The sequence below is a fragment of the Salvelinus alpinus genome, chromosome 2, assembly GCF_045679555.1.
Source record: "Salvelinus alpinus chromosome 2, SLU_Salpinus.1, whole genome shotgun sequence".
Lineage (NCBI taxonomy): Eukaryota > Metazoa > Chordata > Actinopteri > Salmoniformes > Salmonidae > Salvelinus > Salvelinus alpinus.
The window spans coordinates 76,156,974-76,177,763 of record NC_092087.1 but is presented as its reverse complement, the minus strand read 5'-3'; the positions used below and the strand labels follow the sequence as shown (position 1 = coordinate 76,177,763).

At 42.0% G+C, this 20,790-nt stretch overlaps 2 protein-coding genes across 3 annotated transcripts in view; both read right to left on the bottom strand.

Annotated features, from left to right (window-relative positions):
• LOC139567768 (metal transporter CNNM2-like) overlaps nt 1-8,817 on the bottom strand; it is a 185,463-nt gene extending 176,646 nt beyond the window's left edge. The window contains exon 1 of one of the 2 annotated variants that reach the window (XM_071389254.1): nt 7,120-8,817. In XM_071389254.1, coding sequence (XP_071245355.1) covers nt 7,120-8,611 — 1,492 coding nt within the window. In that variant the 5' untranslated portion in view covers nt 8,612-8,817. The remainder of the gene's footprint in view (nt 1-7,119) is intronic. The other variant, XM_071389253.1, reaches the window with a different exon arrangement.
• Nucleotides 8,818-13,259: 4,442 nt separating this feature from the next.
• Nucleotides 13,260-20,700, bottom strand: LOC139567767 (arsenite methyltransferase-like). The gene is made up of 11 exons (XM_071389252.1): nt 20,495-20,700; nt 20,125-20,176; nt 19,243-19,370; nt 18,826-18,976; nt 16,892-17,028; nt 16,701-16,770; nt 16,303-16,384; nt 16,037-16,168; nt 15,715-15,854; nt 15,361-15,483; nt 13,260-13,524 (listed from the first exon to the last, which is right to left on the bottom strand). The coding sequence occupies exons 1-11, from the start codon at nt 20,518-20,520 to the stop codon at nt 13,420-13,422; spliced, it is 1,146 nt and encodes a 381-aa protein (XP_071245353.1). The 5' UTR covers nt 20,521-20,700; the 3' UTR covers nt 13,260-13,419.
• Nucleotides 20,701-20,790: the final 90 nt, after the last annotated feature.

Below are 20,790 nucleotides of genomic sequence, written 5' to 3'. Positions count from 1 at the left end.
CCCCTTTGGGTGTTTCAGAGTGCTTTTATTCTGTTTTAAAACACTCTCTGTGTATTCATTACACAATCATCGTGTTTTGAGTCTTTCTGTTTTTACGGTGTAGTCTACACTGGAGGCCTCTTTCTCAACCCCAATCAAGCACATACAGCACATAGTATTCTAGTTATATGTGAGACAGAAACAGACACGGGTGGAATGTAGCAGAACTGGAAAACGAGGAATGACACTTTCGAGGAACGATGGCGATGCGCTGCTCAGTTTGAACGACAACAGTCCTTCCCACCTGCAGTGGCTGGCACTGGGCCAAGTTACACTGTCCAAGGTTATGGAGTTCAGGGAGGGATACGATTCAAATCAACCCTCTCTGTGTGTGTGATTCAAAACACAAGCAGAAGGTGAACCTTGATCTACCTTTTTAAATATGTCACGTGTCTATGAAATAGGACAACATAAGGCTAGTAAAACTGAAAGGGAGTGCAACAAAGGGGGTGCAACAAGTGAGTGACATTCATTCGTTCAAAAAACAAGACTGGACGTGAGTGTGATCGGCCCCATTCTGTGTGTGCTACTTGGGTTCATCCCGAAGGGCCCACGTTGACCCACTCATTAACACACTACTCCTGCTGCTTGACCACCTAATCTCCTGTATGGCTAGTAGTCTCTAATTGTCGCTAACTGTCACTGTCACTACTAGTCGCTAATTGTCACGAATTGTTGCCATCCGACAGAAACTAACAAAGGGGTTCAGAAGTTTCCAAGGGGTTGTCTGTCTCCATTTAAAGGTCTAGGATGACGATAGTGGCTTAAATCGAATCAAATCAAGTTTATTTTATATAGCCCTTCGTACATCAGCTAATATCTCGAAGTGCTGTACAGAAACCCAGCCTAAAACCCCAAACAGCAAGCAATGCAGGTGTAGAAGCACGGTGGCTAGGAAAAACTCCCTAGAAAGGCCAAAACCTAGGAAGAAACCTAGAGAGGAACCAGGCTATGATTCCTTAGGTCAAGCCACCAACCTGAACCTTAGCATGGGGGCATAGTATTAAGAACTGCCACCACAGTTTTTAAAGTTTTTTGTGCTCCTTCTCACTCTTCAGGTGGAAGCTGGTTTACTTTACAGTTGCAGTGCAGAAAGTGAAAGCATCCTCTTCAACCACAAACAGAGCCAGCAAGAAACGGCTAATTCAGAATCCTCAAAAACATGACTTCAAAAGTAAAACTAATTACGCTTTTCATGTGCTTTACACTGAGTATACCAAACATTAGGAACACCTTCCTAAGATTGTGTTGCACCCCCCCCCCCCACCCTCAGAACACCTCAATACATAGAGGCATGGACTCAACATGGTGTCAAAGGCGTTCCACAGGGATGCTGACCCATGTTGACTCCAATGCTTCCCACAGTTGTGTCAAGTTGGCTGGATGTCCTCTGGATGGTGGACCATTCTTGATACACACGGGAAACTGTTGAGCGTGAAAAACCCAGCAACGGTGGAGTTCTTGACACAAACCGGTGTGCCTGGCACCTACTACCATACCCCGTTCAAAGGCATTTAAACCTTTTGTCTTGCCCATTCACCCTCTGAATGACACACATACACAATCCATGTCTCAATTGTATCAAGGCTTAAAAATATTTTTTTAACCTGTCTCCTCCCTTTCACATACACTGACTGAAGTGGATTTAACAAGTGACATCCATAAGGGATCACAGATTTCACCTGGATTTACCTGGTCAGTCTGTGTCATGGAAAGAGCAGGTGTTCCTAATGTTTTTTCCACTCAGTGTATCTCTAAAGTATGTGGCTGTTGGAGCAGATGTGGCGGGAGGCTTTTCTCTTTCTTTCTTCAACCCAACTTCAGACGGCTGTGCAGCAACCAGCTCCACAAGAGGCAGTCAAATTAATTAACAATGACTTACAATACAAAGCACTTTGAACCGAGTGTGGTGCCGTGACTAGAGGCAGATTGACGAGAAACTTTGACCTCCCTTCCTCAGGATTTACAACCGCTCCAGAGGTTGGACGGAAGGAAGGCGAGTTCCCTCTGGAGCAGAGCCAAGAACAGAAACCCAAAGACTGCACTGGCACCTGGCCTCGTGGCCTTGCTGGGAGGCTGGAACCTGGAGGACTAGGGTTTAGTCTGACGTACCTTACCTATATGTACAATCTACAAAAAGGATATATCTAGAACTTTAAAGCTGCAATATGTAACTTTTTGGGCGACCCAACCAAATTCACACAGAAATAGGAGTTATAGATCCGTCATTCTCACTGAAAGCAAGTCTAAGAAGCGGTAGATCTGTTCTATGTGCATCATTTCTATGCTTCCCGTTCTTAAAGATGCACTATGCAGAAATCGCTCCAACATTTCCTGGTTGCTAAAATTCTAATAATTCGCCTAATTTCAGTTTGTGACAAAACAAGCAAGTATCGTGTAGAGAATCACTGTATCGTGAAATATATTTTCCATAACCAAAAATATAGCATTTTTAGCTATGTGAAGCTGGTGTTTTAAACTGAAGGTAAAATAACCAGGCTGTTGGTTTTAGTGAATGAGAGCTGTGATGGTAGATAATGGGGGTTATAGGGGTCATGTTCTGGGATCACTGATGATGTCAAAAGGACTGGCCATAGGTCAGCAATATCATATAATATATAAGATTATCAATGCAGCTGCTGTTCTGTTCTGACCACCTTCTAGTATGCTAATCATATCCATGCATTAATGAATCCATTACGCAAATGCAAATGCATACAGTTGTCCACTATATTAATAGAAACCTAATTTGAAGTAATCACACCATGGTTTCTGTAAAGATTTTCATCACTGACAGAAACCTTCAAATGAATGTGACCAAATTAATGAATATGCATAATATGTAACATATTATACATTAGCCTTGAAAACAAGGCTACTTCGACAAGCACGGTTATTTTTTCCATTAATTTACTTCTCGTTAATCGGATTTGACAATAAACCAAAACAAACACTAGCGCTTGAATAATGACTATAAAATGCCTAAATTACAGTGAAATTCAGTGAAATCATAGTCATAAAAAGCTATTGACTAGATGAACATAGTCACAACCAGTCTTAAAGTTAAGTATGATAGGCCACAAAGTGTAAGTAGTCTTTTTAAGTCTTGTAATGATGTAACAACCGTAATGATGTAACAACCGTAATGATGTAACAACCGTAATGATGTAAAAAATGTAATGATATAACAACCGTAATGATGTGACAACCGTAATGATGTAAAAAATGTGATGATGTAACAACCGTAATGATCTAACAACCGTAATGATGTAACAACCGTAATGATATAACAACCATAATGACGTAAAAAACGTAATGATGTAACAACCATAATGATGTAACAACCGTAATGATGTAAAAAACATAATGATGTAACAACCGTAATGATGTAACAACCGTAATGATATAAAAACCGTAATGATGTAACAACGGTAATGATGTAACAACCGTAATGATGTAACAACCGTAATGATGTAACAACCGTAATGATGTAACAACCGTAATGATGTAATAACCGTAATGATATAAAAACCGTAATGATGTAACACCCGTAATTATGTACCAACCGTAATGATGTAACAACCGTAATGATGTAACAACCGTAATGATGTAACAACCGTAATGATGTAACACCCGTAATTATGTAACAACCGTAATGATGTAACAACCGTAATGATGTAACAACCGTAATGATGTAACAACCGTAATGATATAAAAACCGTAATGATGTAACATCCGTAATTATGTAACAACCGTAATGATGTAACAACCGTAATGATGTAACAACCGTAATGATGTAACAACCGTAATGATATAAAAAACGTAATGATGTAACACCCGTAATTATGTAACAACCGTAATGATGTAACAACCGTAATGATGTAACAACCGTAATGACGTAACAACCGCAATGACGTAACAACCGTAATGATGTAACAACCGTAATGACGTAACAACCGTAATGATGTAACAACCGTAATGATGTAACAACCGTAATGACGTAACAACCGTAATGACGTAACAACTGTAATGATGTAACAACTGTAATGATGTAACAACCGTAATGACGTAGCAACCATAATGATGTAACAACCGTAATGACGTAACAACCGTAATGATGTAACAACCGTAATGACGTAACAACCGTAATGACGTAACAACCGTAATGATGTAACAACCGTAATGATGTAACAACCGTAATGACGTAACAACCATAATGACGTAACAACCGTAATGACGTAACAACTGTAATGATGTAACAACCGTAATGATGTAACAACCGTAATGACGTAACAACTGTAATGATGTAACAACCGTAATGATGTAAAAATGTTTATGATATAACAACCGTAATGATGTAACAACCGTAATGATGTAACAACCGTAATGATGTAACAACCGTAATGATGTAACAACCGTAATGATATAAAACCGTAATGATGTAACACCCGTAATTATGTACCAACCGTAATGATGTAACAACCGTAATGATGTAACAACCGTAATGATGTAACAACCGTAATGATGTAACAACCGTAATGATGTAACACCCGTAATTATGTAACAACCGTAATGATGTAACAACCGTAATGATGTAACAACCGTAATGATGTAACAACCGTAATGATGTAACAACCGTAATGATGTAACAACCGTAATGATATAAAAACCGTAATGATGTAACACCCGTAATTATGTAACAACCGTAATGATGTAACAACCGTAATGATGTAACAACCGTAATGATGTAACAACCGTAATGATGTAACAACTGTAATGATGTAACAACCGTAATGATATAAAAAACGTAATGATGTAACACCCGTAATTATGTAACAACCGTAATGATGTAACAACCGTAATGATGTAACAACCGTAATGACGTAACAACCGTAATGACGTAACAACCGTAATGATGTAACAACCGTAATGACGTAACAACCGTAATGATGTAACAACCGTAATGATGTAACAACCGTAATGACGTAACAACCGTAATGACGTAACAACTGTAATGATGTAACAACCGTAATGTAACAACCGTAATGACGTAACAACCATAATGATGTAACAACCGTAATGACGTAACAACCATAATGACGTAACAACCGTAATGATGTAACAACCGTAATGACGTAACAACCGTAATGACGTAACAACCGTAATGATGTAACAACCGTAATGACGTAACAACCATAATGACGTAACAACCGTAATGATGTAACAACCGTAATGACGTAACAACCGTAATGATGTAACAACCGTAATGATGTAACAACCGTAATGACGTAACAACCATAATGACGTAACAACCGTAATGATGTAACAACCGTAATGACGTAACAACCATAATGACGTAACAACTGTAATGATGTAACAACCGTAATGACGTAACAACCGTAATGATGTAACAACCGTAATGATGTAACAACCGTAATGACGTAACAACCATAATGACGTAACAACTGTAATGATGTAACAACCGTAATGATGTAACAACCGTAATGACGTAACAACTGTAATGATGTAACAACCGTAATGATGTAAAAATGTTTATGATATAACAACTGTAATGATGTAACAACCATAATGACGTAACAACTGTAATGACGTAACAACCGTGTGCACAGAAGCTGCTTGATCAAAACGTATATCGTTCCTGCTATCAACAGACATGTGTGATTGTCAGTGTCAGACTGTGACGAAACCAAAACACACCTTAAAATGAAAACGTTACAAAGTGAATAACTATGTCATAAAGTGTAACTCCGTGGGTGTTAAGAGAGAGGAGTTATTCATTATTCACAAGACTGCATTCCAGTGGGCAGGACGAAGGGAGTTATCACCACTATCATTCAGAGGCAATGCACACAACTTAGAGTAGGGAGAGGAGGGGATTTAAGCAGGTTCTCATACAAGATGCCCCCACCTGATAACCTTAGCACTGACGCGGTTGTACCATTCCCATGAATGAATTTCCTAATGCAAGTCACAAACCAAAGAGGGGGAGAGGGGTGGTTAGAGAGAGAGAGAGAGAGAGAGAGAGAGAGAGAGAGAGAGAGAGAGAGAGAGAGAGAGAGAGAGAGAGAGAGAGAGAGAGAGAGAGAGAGAGTGGGAGGGAGAGAGAGAGAGAGAGAGAGAGAGAGAGAGAGAGAGAGAGAGAGAGAGAGTGGGAGGGGAACCGTGTGAACATTAACAGGAATGGAAGTGATGGTGAAAGATAACATGAACATTCCCCCTCTCCACTTTTTCTTTGCTGGAAATGACCCAAGAGGTGACAACAAATGTGCCCGTACATCTCTGACAAGGAATGGCAGCCAGCTACTTTAGGATGCCATTCCTCCCCACCTCACCTCGCCTCTTTTCTTTATTGTATCTGGGATTTTTCGTGACATCCTTCAAGATGGAGCAACGCCACACTCCATCTTCCTGAAAGTCGGGTTTTGTGGTTTGACTTAACATCTTTGTTTATACACTTGAAACACTTGGGACATCAAGGAGACACCTGAAGGACAGCAGGCCATCTGTGCTATGAGGTCATTCATGTGTCTCAGTCAAGTTTTAAATGACAGTAATCTGTTATTAGACAGTAAGACACACATTACTTGACCATCTTCCAGAGGGAAAAGGTCTTCGAGCTCTCTATGATGTCATAGTATTATCATAGTAGGGGATCTGATCTGGATATTATTATGTCAAGTGTGTGACATTATACATCCAGTCAAGGAACTGGGACAGTGTTATTCCCAGAGGCAAATACCCCCTGATTGAAGATTGTGATGTTTTCCCTAACTATAAAATGCCATAAATATGTTGACATGAATTGGAATCTTCAGTGGAGACGTAATCCAGTGAATTGACTGCTTACTAATGCGTAGCAACACTTGTCTCTCTAGGTTATTATATAATCGGTCTGTGTTCCGATGAAACGTCATTCTCACATTTGCAATGAATCGCTAGACCGTAGACATGCCATAATGAAAGCCGTGATGGAACAGTCATCACACTTTTTGCTTGAAATGGCATGATCATTTGATTGACAGGATACAGTCGGCCAATAAAAAATGAAACCCCTCTCACCTTTCTTGAACTCCTCCAGCATGGCATCCAGCCTGGTGTCATTGAACACAAAATGCAGCTGATGGCTGTAAAACTTAGTGATGGTTTTCAGCGGCGTAGAATCGTCTGGGTCGACAAACGCCAGGTCCTTCACGAACAATAGATCCACAATGTTGGACCTCTCGCCCTCGAACACGGGGATGCGCGTGTAGCCGCTCTCCATGATTTCAGACATGGTGTTGAAGTCGAGGATAGCATCACCTGGAATCATAAAACAATCTCTTAGCGGGGTCATCACGTCCTCCACCGTCTTAGTCCGTAGTTCCAAGGCGCCCTGAATGATGTTCAACTCCTCTTTGACCAGATCATTGTACGGATCCGTGACTCGGAGCATCTCCAAAAGCTTCTCGCGGTTGTACACAGTGCCTATCTCTTGGCCCAAAAGGTAATCTAGAAGTTTGCTCACTGGGTATGACGCGGGGAAGGTGAGCAGCATGAAAAACTTGGTGAGGAAAATGGTGTTAGCTCCAACAGCAAGGCCATGTCTTGAGCATATGGCTTGAGGGACAATCTCTCCAAAGATGACAATTCCAATAGTTGACATCACCACAGCTATCAGCCCAGAACCTGCAATATCATCAAATAAGATAGTTAGAGTTGTATTCACGAGCACGTTGCCTAGGAGAAGTGAGCAAAGCAGGTAATTCCCTTGGCTCCTAACTGGCTCTATCTTTTTGGCATAATTCTTCTCCATCTCTGTGCCACAATTCTGGACTATTTGGAGCTCCATCGGGTCCAGAGCCATCAGTCCCAAGTTCAACCCGCTGAACATGCCTGACAGACACAGCAACATGGAAATAAAGATTACTTGAAGCCAGAAGGGGAGCAGAAACCTCTTCTCTTCCACAACTATCACTTTAGTGTCATCTCCGTCGTGGTAAATCCAGGTGTTTTCGGTCCACGGGTCGTGCAGGCCGGCGGCGTGGTGGGCAGGTGTCGAGGTGGCGATGCACAGGTAATACGATTTACTCCTCTCGGTTTTTCGAAGGGGTTTGACCTCGATTTCAACTACTCCCGACGTTCTGCGACTTAGAATGATGTTGGGCAAGATGATTATATCCGAGGTCCTGATACCGCAGGGATGCGCGGACGTATCCTCTTTGCTCCCGTTGTCCCCCGACAAGCTGTCGATGTCCTCGACTGGTCGGATCTGCTCGTGTTCCGTAAATGAAATTTTGGACCAGGTCTCGTTGTTTATGTTCTGCCCGTATACCCTCAATTTGACACGAGACCGTTCACTCACCCGTAGGTAGCCCCTATCCATAAAGGAAATGTCGTCCGTGTCCTCCAACCGGAGCCCGATGATAACCGTGTCCGACTCTACCCCGCCTTCCTTGCCACTTGTCGAGGTGACCAAACAACCGCTGACAGTTAAGAAAATCATCGTCAGAGCTCGAACCCGGCTAAGTGACGCCATTTTTGCAGAGGGTACTGGGGCCGACGGCTCAGCCATGTTGATAATGGGCAACCTCCTGAATGAAAAGGGCTTTTAAAAATCAGAGCCAATCGGAGTCCGCCTTCATCTCCACCGGGGGTCGCCGTGATTTGTGCAGCATCGGGGACCCAAGCGCTTGGTTCCACTACGAGTCCGAAACTGATTCCTCCTAGAGCGAACTCGTGCCTCCCCTGATGTCCCGGAGACAGACGACGGTAGCACCCAATCCAGTGCGGCAGTTGGACGGGGGCGGAGTTTTCGCCGCAGCTCCAACGAATGAAATTCCAAAACAAGCGCACCTCACGCAAAAAAGCCCAAGACACTTTCCTCGTGACTTTTTCAGATGGATTTCAGAGGCAACCAATAAATAATGAATTGGTGGGTAGATCCATAATATTTGATTTATCTGGGTGGGGTGAATGGTGCGTCATTATGCAATGTTCTCTCCATTGCAGAGGAGAGCGAGAGGTAGAGGGAGAGAGTTGTTTCAGCAGGCTGAATGGAATGCATGCTTTTAGGCCATGTGACATTCTTTATGCATTTTAGATTAGTTCCTTAAGATGACCAAACAAGCAGTCACAATGCATTTTATTGCTGAGGGTATGGTATGTCTTGTAGGCTATTTAAAGATGATCTGCAAAGCCTAATTGTAGGGAGGGTTGGTTGACCAACCAAACCAATACAAATACATGATAGGCATTGGAAATTATATAGATAGACAAAACGTACAGTAATTGCCATGCGTAATATTAGCCTAATAAACAGATAATTACGCAAAATGCCTAGACGCATGTATAAGACATTTTCTTTTGAATACTGTAGTCTACATTGTTCTGGTGTGAAAATAATTAATTATATCATACAATGTGTGCAAATTAATTAATAATCACCCATCATTAATAGGCAATTTAGCCTACGCATGACGCGGTGTTATGCAAGAATCACATTTCAATGGGCTACTTTCACAAAGTAGGCATTGGGCATCATTTAAAAAACAGAGGGATAGTTAGGATAGTATTACAACATCACATTGAGGTAGTAGAGTCATTATCTGTCCAATCGGGGATTATGATGACAAAGGCACACATGTCAACCCATGGATAATAGTCCTATTCTGCCTGACATATCAGAACATGGAACAAAGCAAATAAACAACATCAGGTGAAGCACATGTGGTTCTACTACAGATATATGTTTTTTTTTCCTGTTCCCGGGTGATGGAATATTTCCGTGCTCTTCAGGGGCTGGTTGTTTATCAACAACACCGACAGGGTTGGCTTAGATTGTTGATAACGTGTCAACTACAGTTAGTCGCCAATATTTATTGAAAACATAAATACAGTTGCACCATGAACACTTGTTGTCTCTCAAATACATTGTTACAGTTGTTGGTTAGGTAGCTAGCGAATTTTAGCCATGTCATCATTGAGGTGACAGTCAAATAACCAACAACTAAAAATACCTGGTATCAAGAACAAGATACAACTAACAGAAACGAGCCACTTACAATTCACCACAGGGCAGTTTCTTGTCATTTTTGCTAGCTATCTGGCCATCCAGAACCACAACACATGGACTTCTGCGCCTTTGAAGCGCGCGCAAAGTTTTCTAGACATCGTCAGCTAACTAGTCTATAGGTGTTATGACAATGGATGTAGTTGTGGCAGGGATTGTGTCCAACTGTGCGCAGTTGGGAGCGCTGTAGACGCGCACCCACATCTGATTGGAGCAGTGCATCTCTGAGATTGCGTGCTCTCCTATAGGCGAACAGGGGAGGGTCTTTGAATAGCCTACATATTTGAATTTGGAATCAAACGTCAATATGTGCCAATGTTAATTTAAAATGTTCATAATTGCTGAAGAGCGGTGTAAAGGTAGAAGTGAAAACACACAAATATTATTTCTCAATTTTGTGCATGCCTCAGCAATTGATCTCTCTCAGTGTCTTTTGCTCGATTGTAGGCTGTCTTTATCCAGGTGTCCTTGTATCCCTGTTCCTGGAAGCGAGAGGACAAAGCAGCAGTGTTAGTCTCACATACAGATATGAATGAGCAGTTCCTACAAATTCTCTAGAACAGGCTAATAGGCAGCGTAGGCCTACGTGCTAAGCGACAACGTAAGGACCGCATCACCATAAGTCATCCATTCGTAGAAACAATCAGCAGTCTCGTGTCGCCAAGCACAGAATTCAATCAGGACATTACAACACTCGATCAAGTTCATCGCGATAGAGAAGGTTCACATGCCCCTTAGGCATGATAACTAGTAAAACGATCATGCTTCCTGGTCCACTACCTGGACACTCTCTCCTAGGGACGTAATGAGGAACTCGATCTCTTTTTGATTGAAAAACATTTAGCCTACTGTATCACAGCCATGTTTTGTTTAGATTTATTTGTATCAGTATTGTTTGGCCTTTGCACAAGTCATGGGAGCATTTCGCTACACCAGCAATAACATCTGCTAATTATTTGTATGCGACCAATACAATGTTATTTTATTTTATAAAATGGTTTACAAAATATGATGAACACCTGCCCTTCCAATGAAATAGACCGGGGATGGGCAACTGGCTGCATGCGGCCCTTTTGTAGGCATGCGGATTATTATTTTTTTTTAACTCAGTCGGGGTCTCAACATACTGTTGAGAGTTAGAATAATAGTATACACAAGATGCAATTTCGAAATGTGGTTGTGCATCAGCAGTCACTCAGTTACCCCGTGTCAGCTACGTGTGTTTGATTGTTAAATGAGTCTAGTGGCCAGCTATCTAAACGTGTTGTTAGCATGGTCGAATTACTGACCGGCGTGGGGCACATTCCAATGTTGCCAACTCCTCAGTAAGGAAAGTAGCTATTGGCTGCCCTAAAAGTCGCTAGAAGTCTCTAAATGACGTCATAACCTAATTTGCATAATTGGCCATGTGCATGTAATTGTGATGGACGCTGTAGGAGAGAGGAATAACGTTGTGGGAGAGACAAAAAGTGAGTAAAAAACACCCTAAATATGTTTAGAACTACAAATAAACTTTATTCTGTCGATTCTTTGGGTTTTTTATGTCACAATTCCAACCCTCCTTTATCTGGGCTTGGGATCCGGCAAAAGTGACCCAAAAGAGACACTCTGGCGGAGTTACTTAGTTTATTTTTTTTGTTTCGTTTTTTACATTTACATCCCGCCCTGAATGTAAGCCAGGGCAGGATCAGCCAGCGGCGGCTTCCGCATGCGCGATTCATTTGCAGTCTGGACGAGGAGGGGTGAACATCTCCTGCTCTGACTGCAGATTGGAACGACTGCTGCGCGAGGACTGGCCCGCCTGTGAATGCTTTGGGACTGGGGTGGGGCCCACGGCAGCACCCACTGCTCGTTGAGAAGAGTAAGAACGATACGTGCTTTCATGTCAGTCTCCAAAAGTCTCCAATAACACCAGAAAAAGTTGCTAGATTTGTCGCTAGTCGCTTTTTTGAAAATGTGTCGCTAGAGGGGTCTGAATACTCGCTAAATATAGCGACAAAGTTGCTAAGTTGGCAACACTGCATTGATCATCAATTAAACATTTGCCTCCACCCTATGACAAAATGTGTAGAATAGCAGGAAATTCAAAGGGGGAATGGGCAAGACAAGACGCCTTTGAACAGGGTATGCTAGTAGGTGCCAGGCACACCGATTTGTGTCAAGAACTGCAATTATTCTGGTTTTTCACACTCAACAGTTTCCTGTGTGTATCAATGATGATCCACCATCCAGCCAACTTAGTTTGATGTTGACTTATTAGGATCCCAATTAGCCAACGCCAATGGTGACAGCTAGTCTTACTGGGGTCTGACAGACAATGAAAAATACCATCTAAAAACACTAACATGTATGGTGTGTGTGTGTCTATCAGTTACAAATACATGTCAGTACATACACAAGTAGAAACTTGACACAATGGTGGGAAGCATTGGAGTCAACATGGGCCAGCATCCCTGTAGATCGCTTTCAACACTTTGTAGAGTCCATGCCGAGATGAATCCAGGCTGTTCTGAGGGGGGGTGCAACTCAATATTAGGAAGCTGTTCTTAATGTTTTGTACACTCAGTGTATATATCATGTTGACCTATGATTCTGTCTGAATGTGTTGTCTAATATGTATACCTTTGTAAACATGGTATATAGAAATATATTGTCAACTGTGACTTGATTGCTAACCAACTGTCTAATTGAAATGACTAATTGTTGACACCCGTTGTTCACTTGAACTTGTATGAATACAGACTGCAGGAGTTTCCTCACAAAGCACACCCTTGAAAAATACTTAGTCGAAACTTTGGTTGTTTATGAATGAAATTAAAATACTAAGAATATAACTGATATTCCGATTGTGAGTTCCCCTGTGGATCAGTGGAGGCTGGTGGAAGGAGATATAGGAGAACGGGCTCATTGTAATGGCTGGAATGGTATTAATGGAACGGAGTCAAGCGTGGTTTCCATATTTGCGATGTTTGATACCGTTCCATTCATTCCATTTCTGCCATTAGAATGAGCATATCCTCCAATAGCTCCTCACACCAGCCTCCACTGCCGTGGATATATTTTTTGCATTTCTCTCCCACACACCCATCTTGAAATCTAAGGCCAACTTCATTAAAGAGAGACACACTGACCACTTCTTCACTGCCGGAAATGTGTTTGGATTATGATAATATTCACAGAGTTATACAATTAACACATGAGCCTAATTTAAGGCTTGACAAAAATCCATAGTTTGACATGAATTACAATTATTGTTCATTCATACACAGTATAATCATTCTCTGTGTCTCTCTCGTATCTTGGGTACGCCATCACTTGCAACAGGATGACTCTGCACCACAGCACCCCTCTGTGGCAGAAGAGACAGTTGCACTCCCCAGCTGCAGCACCAGTTCAAAGGGATTCACCGTGCCCACCTGCAATGAGACACAGCATGACAGACAGCACAGGGTTTCCCTGGAAATCACTGAAAAACACCGCATGCCATATTTACACAACGTCATGGTAGTGCGTTATAAAATAACCTTATATGATAATAACTCCACTATCTTACAAGTTTAAGGTCCATTCCATTTAACCTCCAGTCAATTCAGCAATGTTTTTAAAGTTAATTACAGAGAAATACCATTTAAATAATATTATTTAAATAATAACCATTTAAATCACATTATTATTACATTACATATCAAACTCCATGTTGTGTCATATTATGCAACTGCTGTCAGCGACCCTGAATCGGTACTTGTGACTATGCAATATGTTTTTATCTGCCATGAGTTTATCTTTTCAAGCTGTACATACTTTCCATACAGTTTATTACGGCATGAGATCATGACCTGGGCCCGTATCCACAAAGCATCTCAGAGGAGGAATGCTGATCTAGGATCAGTGTTTGCCTTTTAGGTCATTATAAGATAAGATTATATGGACAGATCCTAGATCAGCACTACTACACTGAGATGCTTTGTGAATACAGGCCCTGATCTGTTTGCCCTTTGAGTTCACTTGCAACAGAGAGTCTAAAAGGTAGAGATAATAATCACCTAAACTAGAGTTAGGAGCGAACTAAATAAAGTACCTGGTAACTAGCTTGGGGACACAACACCTATGGTCTCTCAGTAAAGGGTTACCAGTAGCTTTGGGACACAACATCAGTAGTCTGTGTACTGGTTGGACTCCCTGAGTTGTGCCTCGTTCTGGTGGTTGGCGACGGAAAATAACCATTCCACATTATAGCCAGCTACACCCCAAAAAATGTCCTGTCAACAAAAGCATATGTATAATCTCTAGGAACTCTACTTACCAAACATAAAGTGAAATAAGTCCCTCGCTATAAAATAAACATCAGAATACAACTTTTACCCAAACCGCACCATATTCCTTCCAAGTTTGACCCCTCCCTTCACACAAGACTTCCTACCACTAAATCTACCACTGTTCACACAGCAGGAATATGATGCGGTTTGGACAAAAGTTGGATTCAGATGTTTATTTGATAGCGAAGGACATCTTTTTTTGTTGTAGGTGAAGCCGGCCACAATGTGGTATGGTTCTTTTCCGTCGCCAACCACCAGAACGATGCACAACTCAGGGAGCTCAACCAACACACAGACTACCGATGATGTGTCCCAAAGCTACTGGTAACCCTTGACTGAGAGACAACAGGTGTAATGCATTATGATGCAATTATAATACAGTGTATAAAGCATTGTAAAACTTGTCACGAGAATACAACCTGGATGAGACCTCAACCAGCCTCAGCCTCCTTAGGATCAAGGCTAAACTGAACACCCACAGCCTGAAGAATGTGTAGGGAGTATGAAAAGATTCAAACTGTAGGAAACATAATCAAACCAAATATAGTCCTCAGTGTGTGTGTGTGTTTTGTGCTTGCGCTAATGTGTGTGTGTGGTTTCAGTGACCATGAGGGACCATGATAAGAAGACATTGAGACATTCCATTGGCTGACGGGAGGACATGCATTCCTTCCTGGTTACCGGTTCCCAGCAGGACTTTAACACAGCCTAGTTGTGACTGCAGCACATCTGCTTGACCTTGGTGTGTGTGTCTGTGTGCGTGCATGCGTAGGGGCTAGGGGTCAATTTGGAATTCACAGTGGGAAGGTGTCAGTGGATGTGTCATGAACTTTATACCACACACATCATGACATTTATACACACACCCTGCAACCACATCTAAAACTCAGAGTATTATGACACATTAGGTGCAATTGTCCTGGAATTGGTACAAACCTTGGGTTTCTTTACACTACATCCAGCAGGTACCCCGGGCGGTTGGAAAGTGAACTCCTCAGCAAACCTGGAGTGGCTGAGGATGCTGGCCACCTCTCCATCCACCTCCACTACCTCATCCACCTGGGTTGAGACACACACAAACACAAATATTACTCACTGTGTAAAACACACCGGGCACAGATCTAGGATCAATATGATCCAATATGACTTTATTTGCCAAACTGTTACATGGGAAATGTGTTTTCTGCTCTGCTTTTAACTTCCCCATACAACACAAACATACTCATATTGGAGAGGAGCAAAGCCCAACTCCATTTGGCAGAAAAACACAAAACAGTATCTTGTACAAACCTTGAATGTGTACTGAGCGTCAAACTCCAGACTCTCCTCAAAACCAGTGATGTTGCCATTGTATATGACCAGAGAGCCTTTGTTAGAGATTTTGGGGATCTTGAAGAGACGGTAGGTGGCAGAGACAAACTTGTAGTCACCTGTAATTCCAGAAGAAATACCAACGTGTTGAACAGTCAATCTTAAAAATGTGGGGTCCCACGTATCAATGCTATAGACCCAGTATGTTAACAATGTAACCGCTATATGGTAACTTATATGGTTAAGAGCTGATGGAAAAATGTCACCATCTCATGTTTTAAGACGAGTCAACTTATCTCACCTAGGACGGCCTCCAGTTCCATGTTGTCCACGGTGATGACGTTGGCCGTGACCAATCGCGGGGGGCTGAATCCCACCTCCTGAGCCAATCGCACTAGGTCCTCCCACCAAAGCGCTCCGCCTAAACACTCCCCTAACGACAGCGTTAACATCTACAGTTCACCTAGGTTATTAACTGCTGCTGGTCCTACAAATATAAATAGCGGCTGGAACCAGTCTAAAGCAGTGTGAAATGTAATACAGAAGCTGCTTAGTAGACATACACACCCCACAGGACTTTGTGATTCTTGATCTCATCGGAGAGCTTACTGCTACTATAGACATCACTGAAGTACAGCTCTCCTCCATCCTGACAACCAGAGAGAGTAGCAAACATCTTTAGTGTGCAGGCTTAGAAGACGTGAACGAAAGGGAAAGAAGGATGCCTAGTCAGTTGTACAACGATGCGCTCAACTGAAATGTGTCTGCTGCATTTCAATGTTACCAAGCAAGGATTCTCTTTCTGAATTACTTTTCACTGACACGTTTAAGTACAGTAACAGCATTTGACTTCTAAGGACTGGAGCATGACATGAACCTTCCTTACAAGCTTGAAAGGGTTCATTGAAGTTTTGTTGGTTGTAATTACCGGATTTCTACATGATACGTTATAGCACACAGTGTACCTTCAGCACGCGGTAAGCATCACTCAATACTTTTCTCTTGTCTGGGGACAAATTCACCACACAGTTGGATCTGTCGCACAACAAAAGGGGCAAATAATGAACCCTCACCGTACACTAATCACTATGATATTACTGTAAAAATGAACTGTAATCTTTCAAGGGTAAACAAACAACCAACAATGGCATCTTACATGATGATATCGAAGGAGTTCTCCTTGAGTCCAGCCTCCTTTAGAGCCTCGATGTAGCCCTGAACAAAGTCCACGTTGGGCTTCCCGTATCCAAACTCCTGCGTGTGGTGGTCCACGTACTTTCTGGCAACCTCAAGCTATAAAGAAAGAAAAACGGATGTGTTCCCAGGACCGAAACAGAACTCCAAAACAAGAACAGAAAAAAAGGGGAATTTGGCTTGCACATACATACAGTGGCTTGCGAAACTATTCACCCCCCTTGGCATTTTTCCTATTTTGTTGCCTTACAACCTGGAATTAAAATGTATTTTGGGGGTGGTTTGTATAAATTGATTTACCCAACATGCACACCACTTTGAAGATACAAAATTAAAAAAAATGTGAAACAAACAAACAAATTAGACAAAAAACTTGAGCGTGCATAACTATTCACCCCCTCCCCTCAGTCAATACTTTGTAGAGCAATTACAGCTGCAAGTCTCTTGGGGTGTCTCTATTAGCTTGGCACATCTAGCCACTGGGATTTTTGCCCATTCTTCAAGGCAAAACTGCTCCAGCTCCTTCAAGTTGGATGGGTTCCACTGGTGTACAGCAATCTTTAAGTCATACCACCGATTCTCAATTCGATTGAGGTTTGGGCTTTGACTAGGACATTCCAAGACATTTAAATGGTTCCCCTTAAACCACTCAAGTGTTGCTTTAGCAGTATGCTTAAAATCATTGTCCTGCTGAAAGGTGAACCTCCGTCCCAGTCTCAAATCTCTGGAAGACTGAAACAGGTTTCCCTCAAGAATTTCCCCGTATTTAGCGCCATCCATCATTCCTTCAATTCTGACCAGTTTCCTAGTCCCTGCCGATGACAAACATCCTCGCAGCATGATGCTGCCACCACCATGCTTCACTGTGGGGATGGTGTTCTCGGGGTGATGAGAGGTGTTGGGTGTGCACCAGACATAGCGTTTTCCTTGATGGCCAAAAAGTTCAATTTTAGTCTCATCTGACCAGAGTACCTTCCATGTATTTGGGGAGTCTCCCAAATGCCTGCTGGCGAACACCAAACGTGTTTGCTTATTTTTTCTTTAAGCAATGGCTTTTTTTCTGGCCACACTTCCATAAAGCCCAGCCCTGTGGAGTGCACGGCTTAACGTGTTCCTATGGATAGATACTCCAATCTCCGCTGTGGAGCTTTGCAGCTCCTTCAGGGTTATCTTTGGTCTCTTTGTTGCCTCTCTGATTAATGCCCTCCTTACCTGGTCCGTGAGTTTTGGTGGGCGGCCCTCTCTTGGTAGGTTTGTTGTGGTGCCATATTCTTTCCATTTTTTTTATAATGGATTTAATGGTGCTCTGTGAGATGTTCAAAGTTTCAGATATTTTTTATCACCCAACCGTGATCTGTACTTCGCCACAACTTTGTCCCTGGCTTGTTTGGAGAGCTACGTGGTCTTCATGGTGCCCCTTGCTTAGTGGTGTTGCAGACTCTGGGGCCTTTCAGAACAGGTGTATATATACTGAGATCATGTGACAGACCATGTGACACTTAAATAAAGTCCACCTGTGTGCAATCTAACTAATTATGTGACTTCTGAAGGTAATTGGTTGCACCAGATCTTATTTAGGGGCTTCATAGCAAAGGGGGGTGAATACATAAGCACGCACTACTTTTCCATTACATTTTTTGGGGACTAAGTAATTTTTTTCATTTCACTTCACCAATTTGGACTATTTTGTGTATGTCCATTATATGAATTCCAAATAAAAATCCATTTAAAATTACAGGTTGGCATTTTTCCTATTTCGTTGCATTACAAAGGGGATGAATACTTTTGCAAGGCACTGTAAACAAGCACCACAAAGTGTTGTGTTCAGCAATTGCCCTTTATGATGTTAAAAACATTTTAATTGAATGGTCACCACCACACCACACAGTTGTGTACCTGGTCCTCAGTCATGTCGATGCCTGTGACGTGGCCCTTCTCCCCGACCAGTTGGCTGAGCATGTAGCAGTCTCTCCCACTGCCACTGCCCAGGTCCAGCAGCCTGCAGCCCTCCAGACACTCTGGGACCACCAGCCCACACCCATAGTACCTGACAGAACAACAGCAGGTCAAGGGCTACATGGTGAGTGAATTGAATCAAGTGTAACAGTTATTCATGGATGATTCAATGATCTGATGGATGATCTTATTCACAACAATCGTATCCTTAACAATCTACAGGCAAGCAGGCAGACACAGACCGACAGAGACAGAAAGACACACACATGCAATTATGTGTGAAAATGACTTATGATACCACTGATGTTATCAAAATGTCATTACATTGTAAGTACAATGTTACAATAGTGAACCCACTTGGCTGTGACTTCAGGATGGATCTTCTTCAGAGCCTTGAGGATGAAGGCTGGGATGGGCTGAGACGGGGCTAAGCATGCATTACTCTTCAGGTCAGACGTTTTCTTCAGGGTCTTCCCATAGTAGTCCTGAGGGAAGGTTAAAAATACCTACTGTATCAAGAGTTATGATGAAAGTCTTACACATTTTTACTTGGCTGCATCTCATTCCATGATTATCCATTTCAGGTTAATGTTCAACTTCTTTAATTCAACTAGGCTATCAGTAGCCATAAGCATACTGCCTGGACATACTGTGATGAATGTACAAAACATTAGGAACACCTTCCTAATATTGCATTGCACCCCCCTTTTGCCCTCAGAACAGCCTCAATTCGTCAGAGCATGGCTCTACAAGGTGTTGAAAGTGTTCCACAGGGATGCTGGCCCATTTTGACTCCAATTCTCCCCACAGTTGTGTCAAGTTGGCTGGATGTCTTTTGGGTGGTGGACCATTATTGATACACACAGGAAACTGTTGAGCGTGAAAAACCCAGCAGCGTTGCAGTTTTTGACACTCAACCCGGTGCGCCTGGCACCTACTACCATACCCAGTTCAAATAAAAACACCCTCTGAATGGCACACAATCCATGTCTCAATTGTATCAAGGCTTAAAAATCATTCTCTAACTTGTCCCCTTCCCTTCATCTACAATGATTGAAGTAGATTTAACAAGTGACATCAATTAGGGATCATAGCTTTCACCTGGTCAGTCTATGTCATGGAAAGAGCAGGTGTTCCTAATGTTTTGTACGCTCAGTGTATAAACCCACTCTACTAGTCAGCAATGGGCTACAAATATGTAAAATGTACTAACAAAATTATACTTTAACGTTGTCATACCTTGACATCCACATGAATCGCTGAATCAACGAAACAGCCTTTCCCACATTCCCTATAAAAATGTAAGACATGCCATTTAGTTGTAGTTAAATTAACGGACAGACATTTTCACAACAGAAAAAACATGGTCAAGACAAACATGTCAAACAAGACCTTGCTACAGTAACCTGCAAGTATATTGTCACGATAGGCCATTGTAACGATGTCGCGATTGTAACGAGTCGTGGGAAACAGTTTGGTCTTTCACTTTGCACAATCTGAAAAATTGTAGCAGAATGCTGGCTGGATTGTGTGACAACAATTGTAGAAAGAAATGACACCGCGAGGGGCATGGACAACACATCTACATCTGATACTTGTGGAAGCTTACCCGTGTTCTTTCTTGCATTCAGCCATTGTGGTCCAAATGACCCTAATTATTACATAAGTCTAATAAATAAACATTGGAATCAAAGTTCATTTTACGACTCGTCATAACAAAATGTTAACTTCCTGGTTCTCTGTACCGCCCCCTATCCTTCAAATTAAAAGTCTCTTTCAAAATAAAATGTTAAAACTGGTTAACACTCCTGTTGTGTTCTGGTCGACATGGACCGATTTACAAGTTCTCTCTCTGAAAAAATGTAGTTCATTTAATCTGATTGTCACAAGATTCCATGACTTTGT

What these genes read in the sequence shown, in the direction of transcription:
- LOC139567767 (XM_071389252.1), bottom strand. Translation starts at nt 20,520, where the DNA reads ATGGCTGAATGCAAGAAAGAACACGG. An exon ending in AACTCCTTCGATATCATCAT is followed by an intron (nt 16,771 to 16,891) that starts GTAAGATGCCAT and finishes GTTGTGCGACAG; the next exon opens with ATCCAACTGTGTGGTGAATT. An exon ending in GAATCACAAAGTCCTGTGGG is followed by an intron (nt 16,169 to 16,302) that starts GTGTGTATGTCT and finishes CGCTGTCGTTAG; the next exon opens with GGGAGTGTTTAGGCGGAGCG.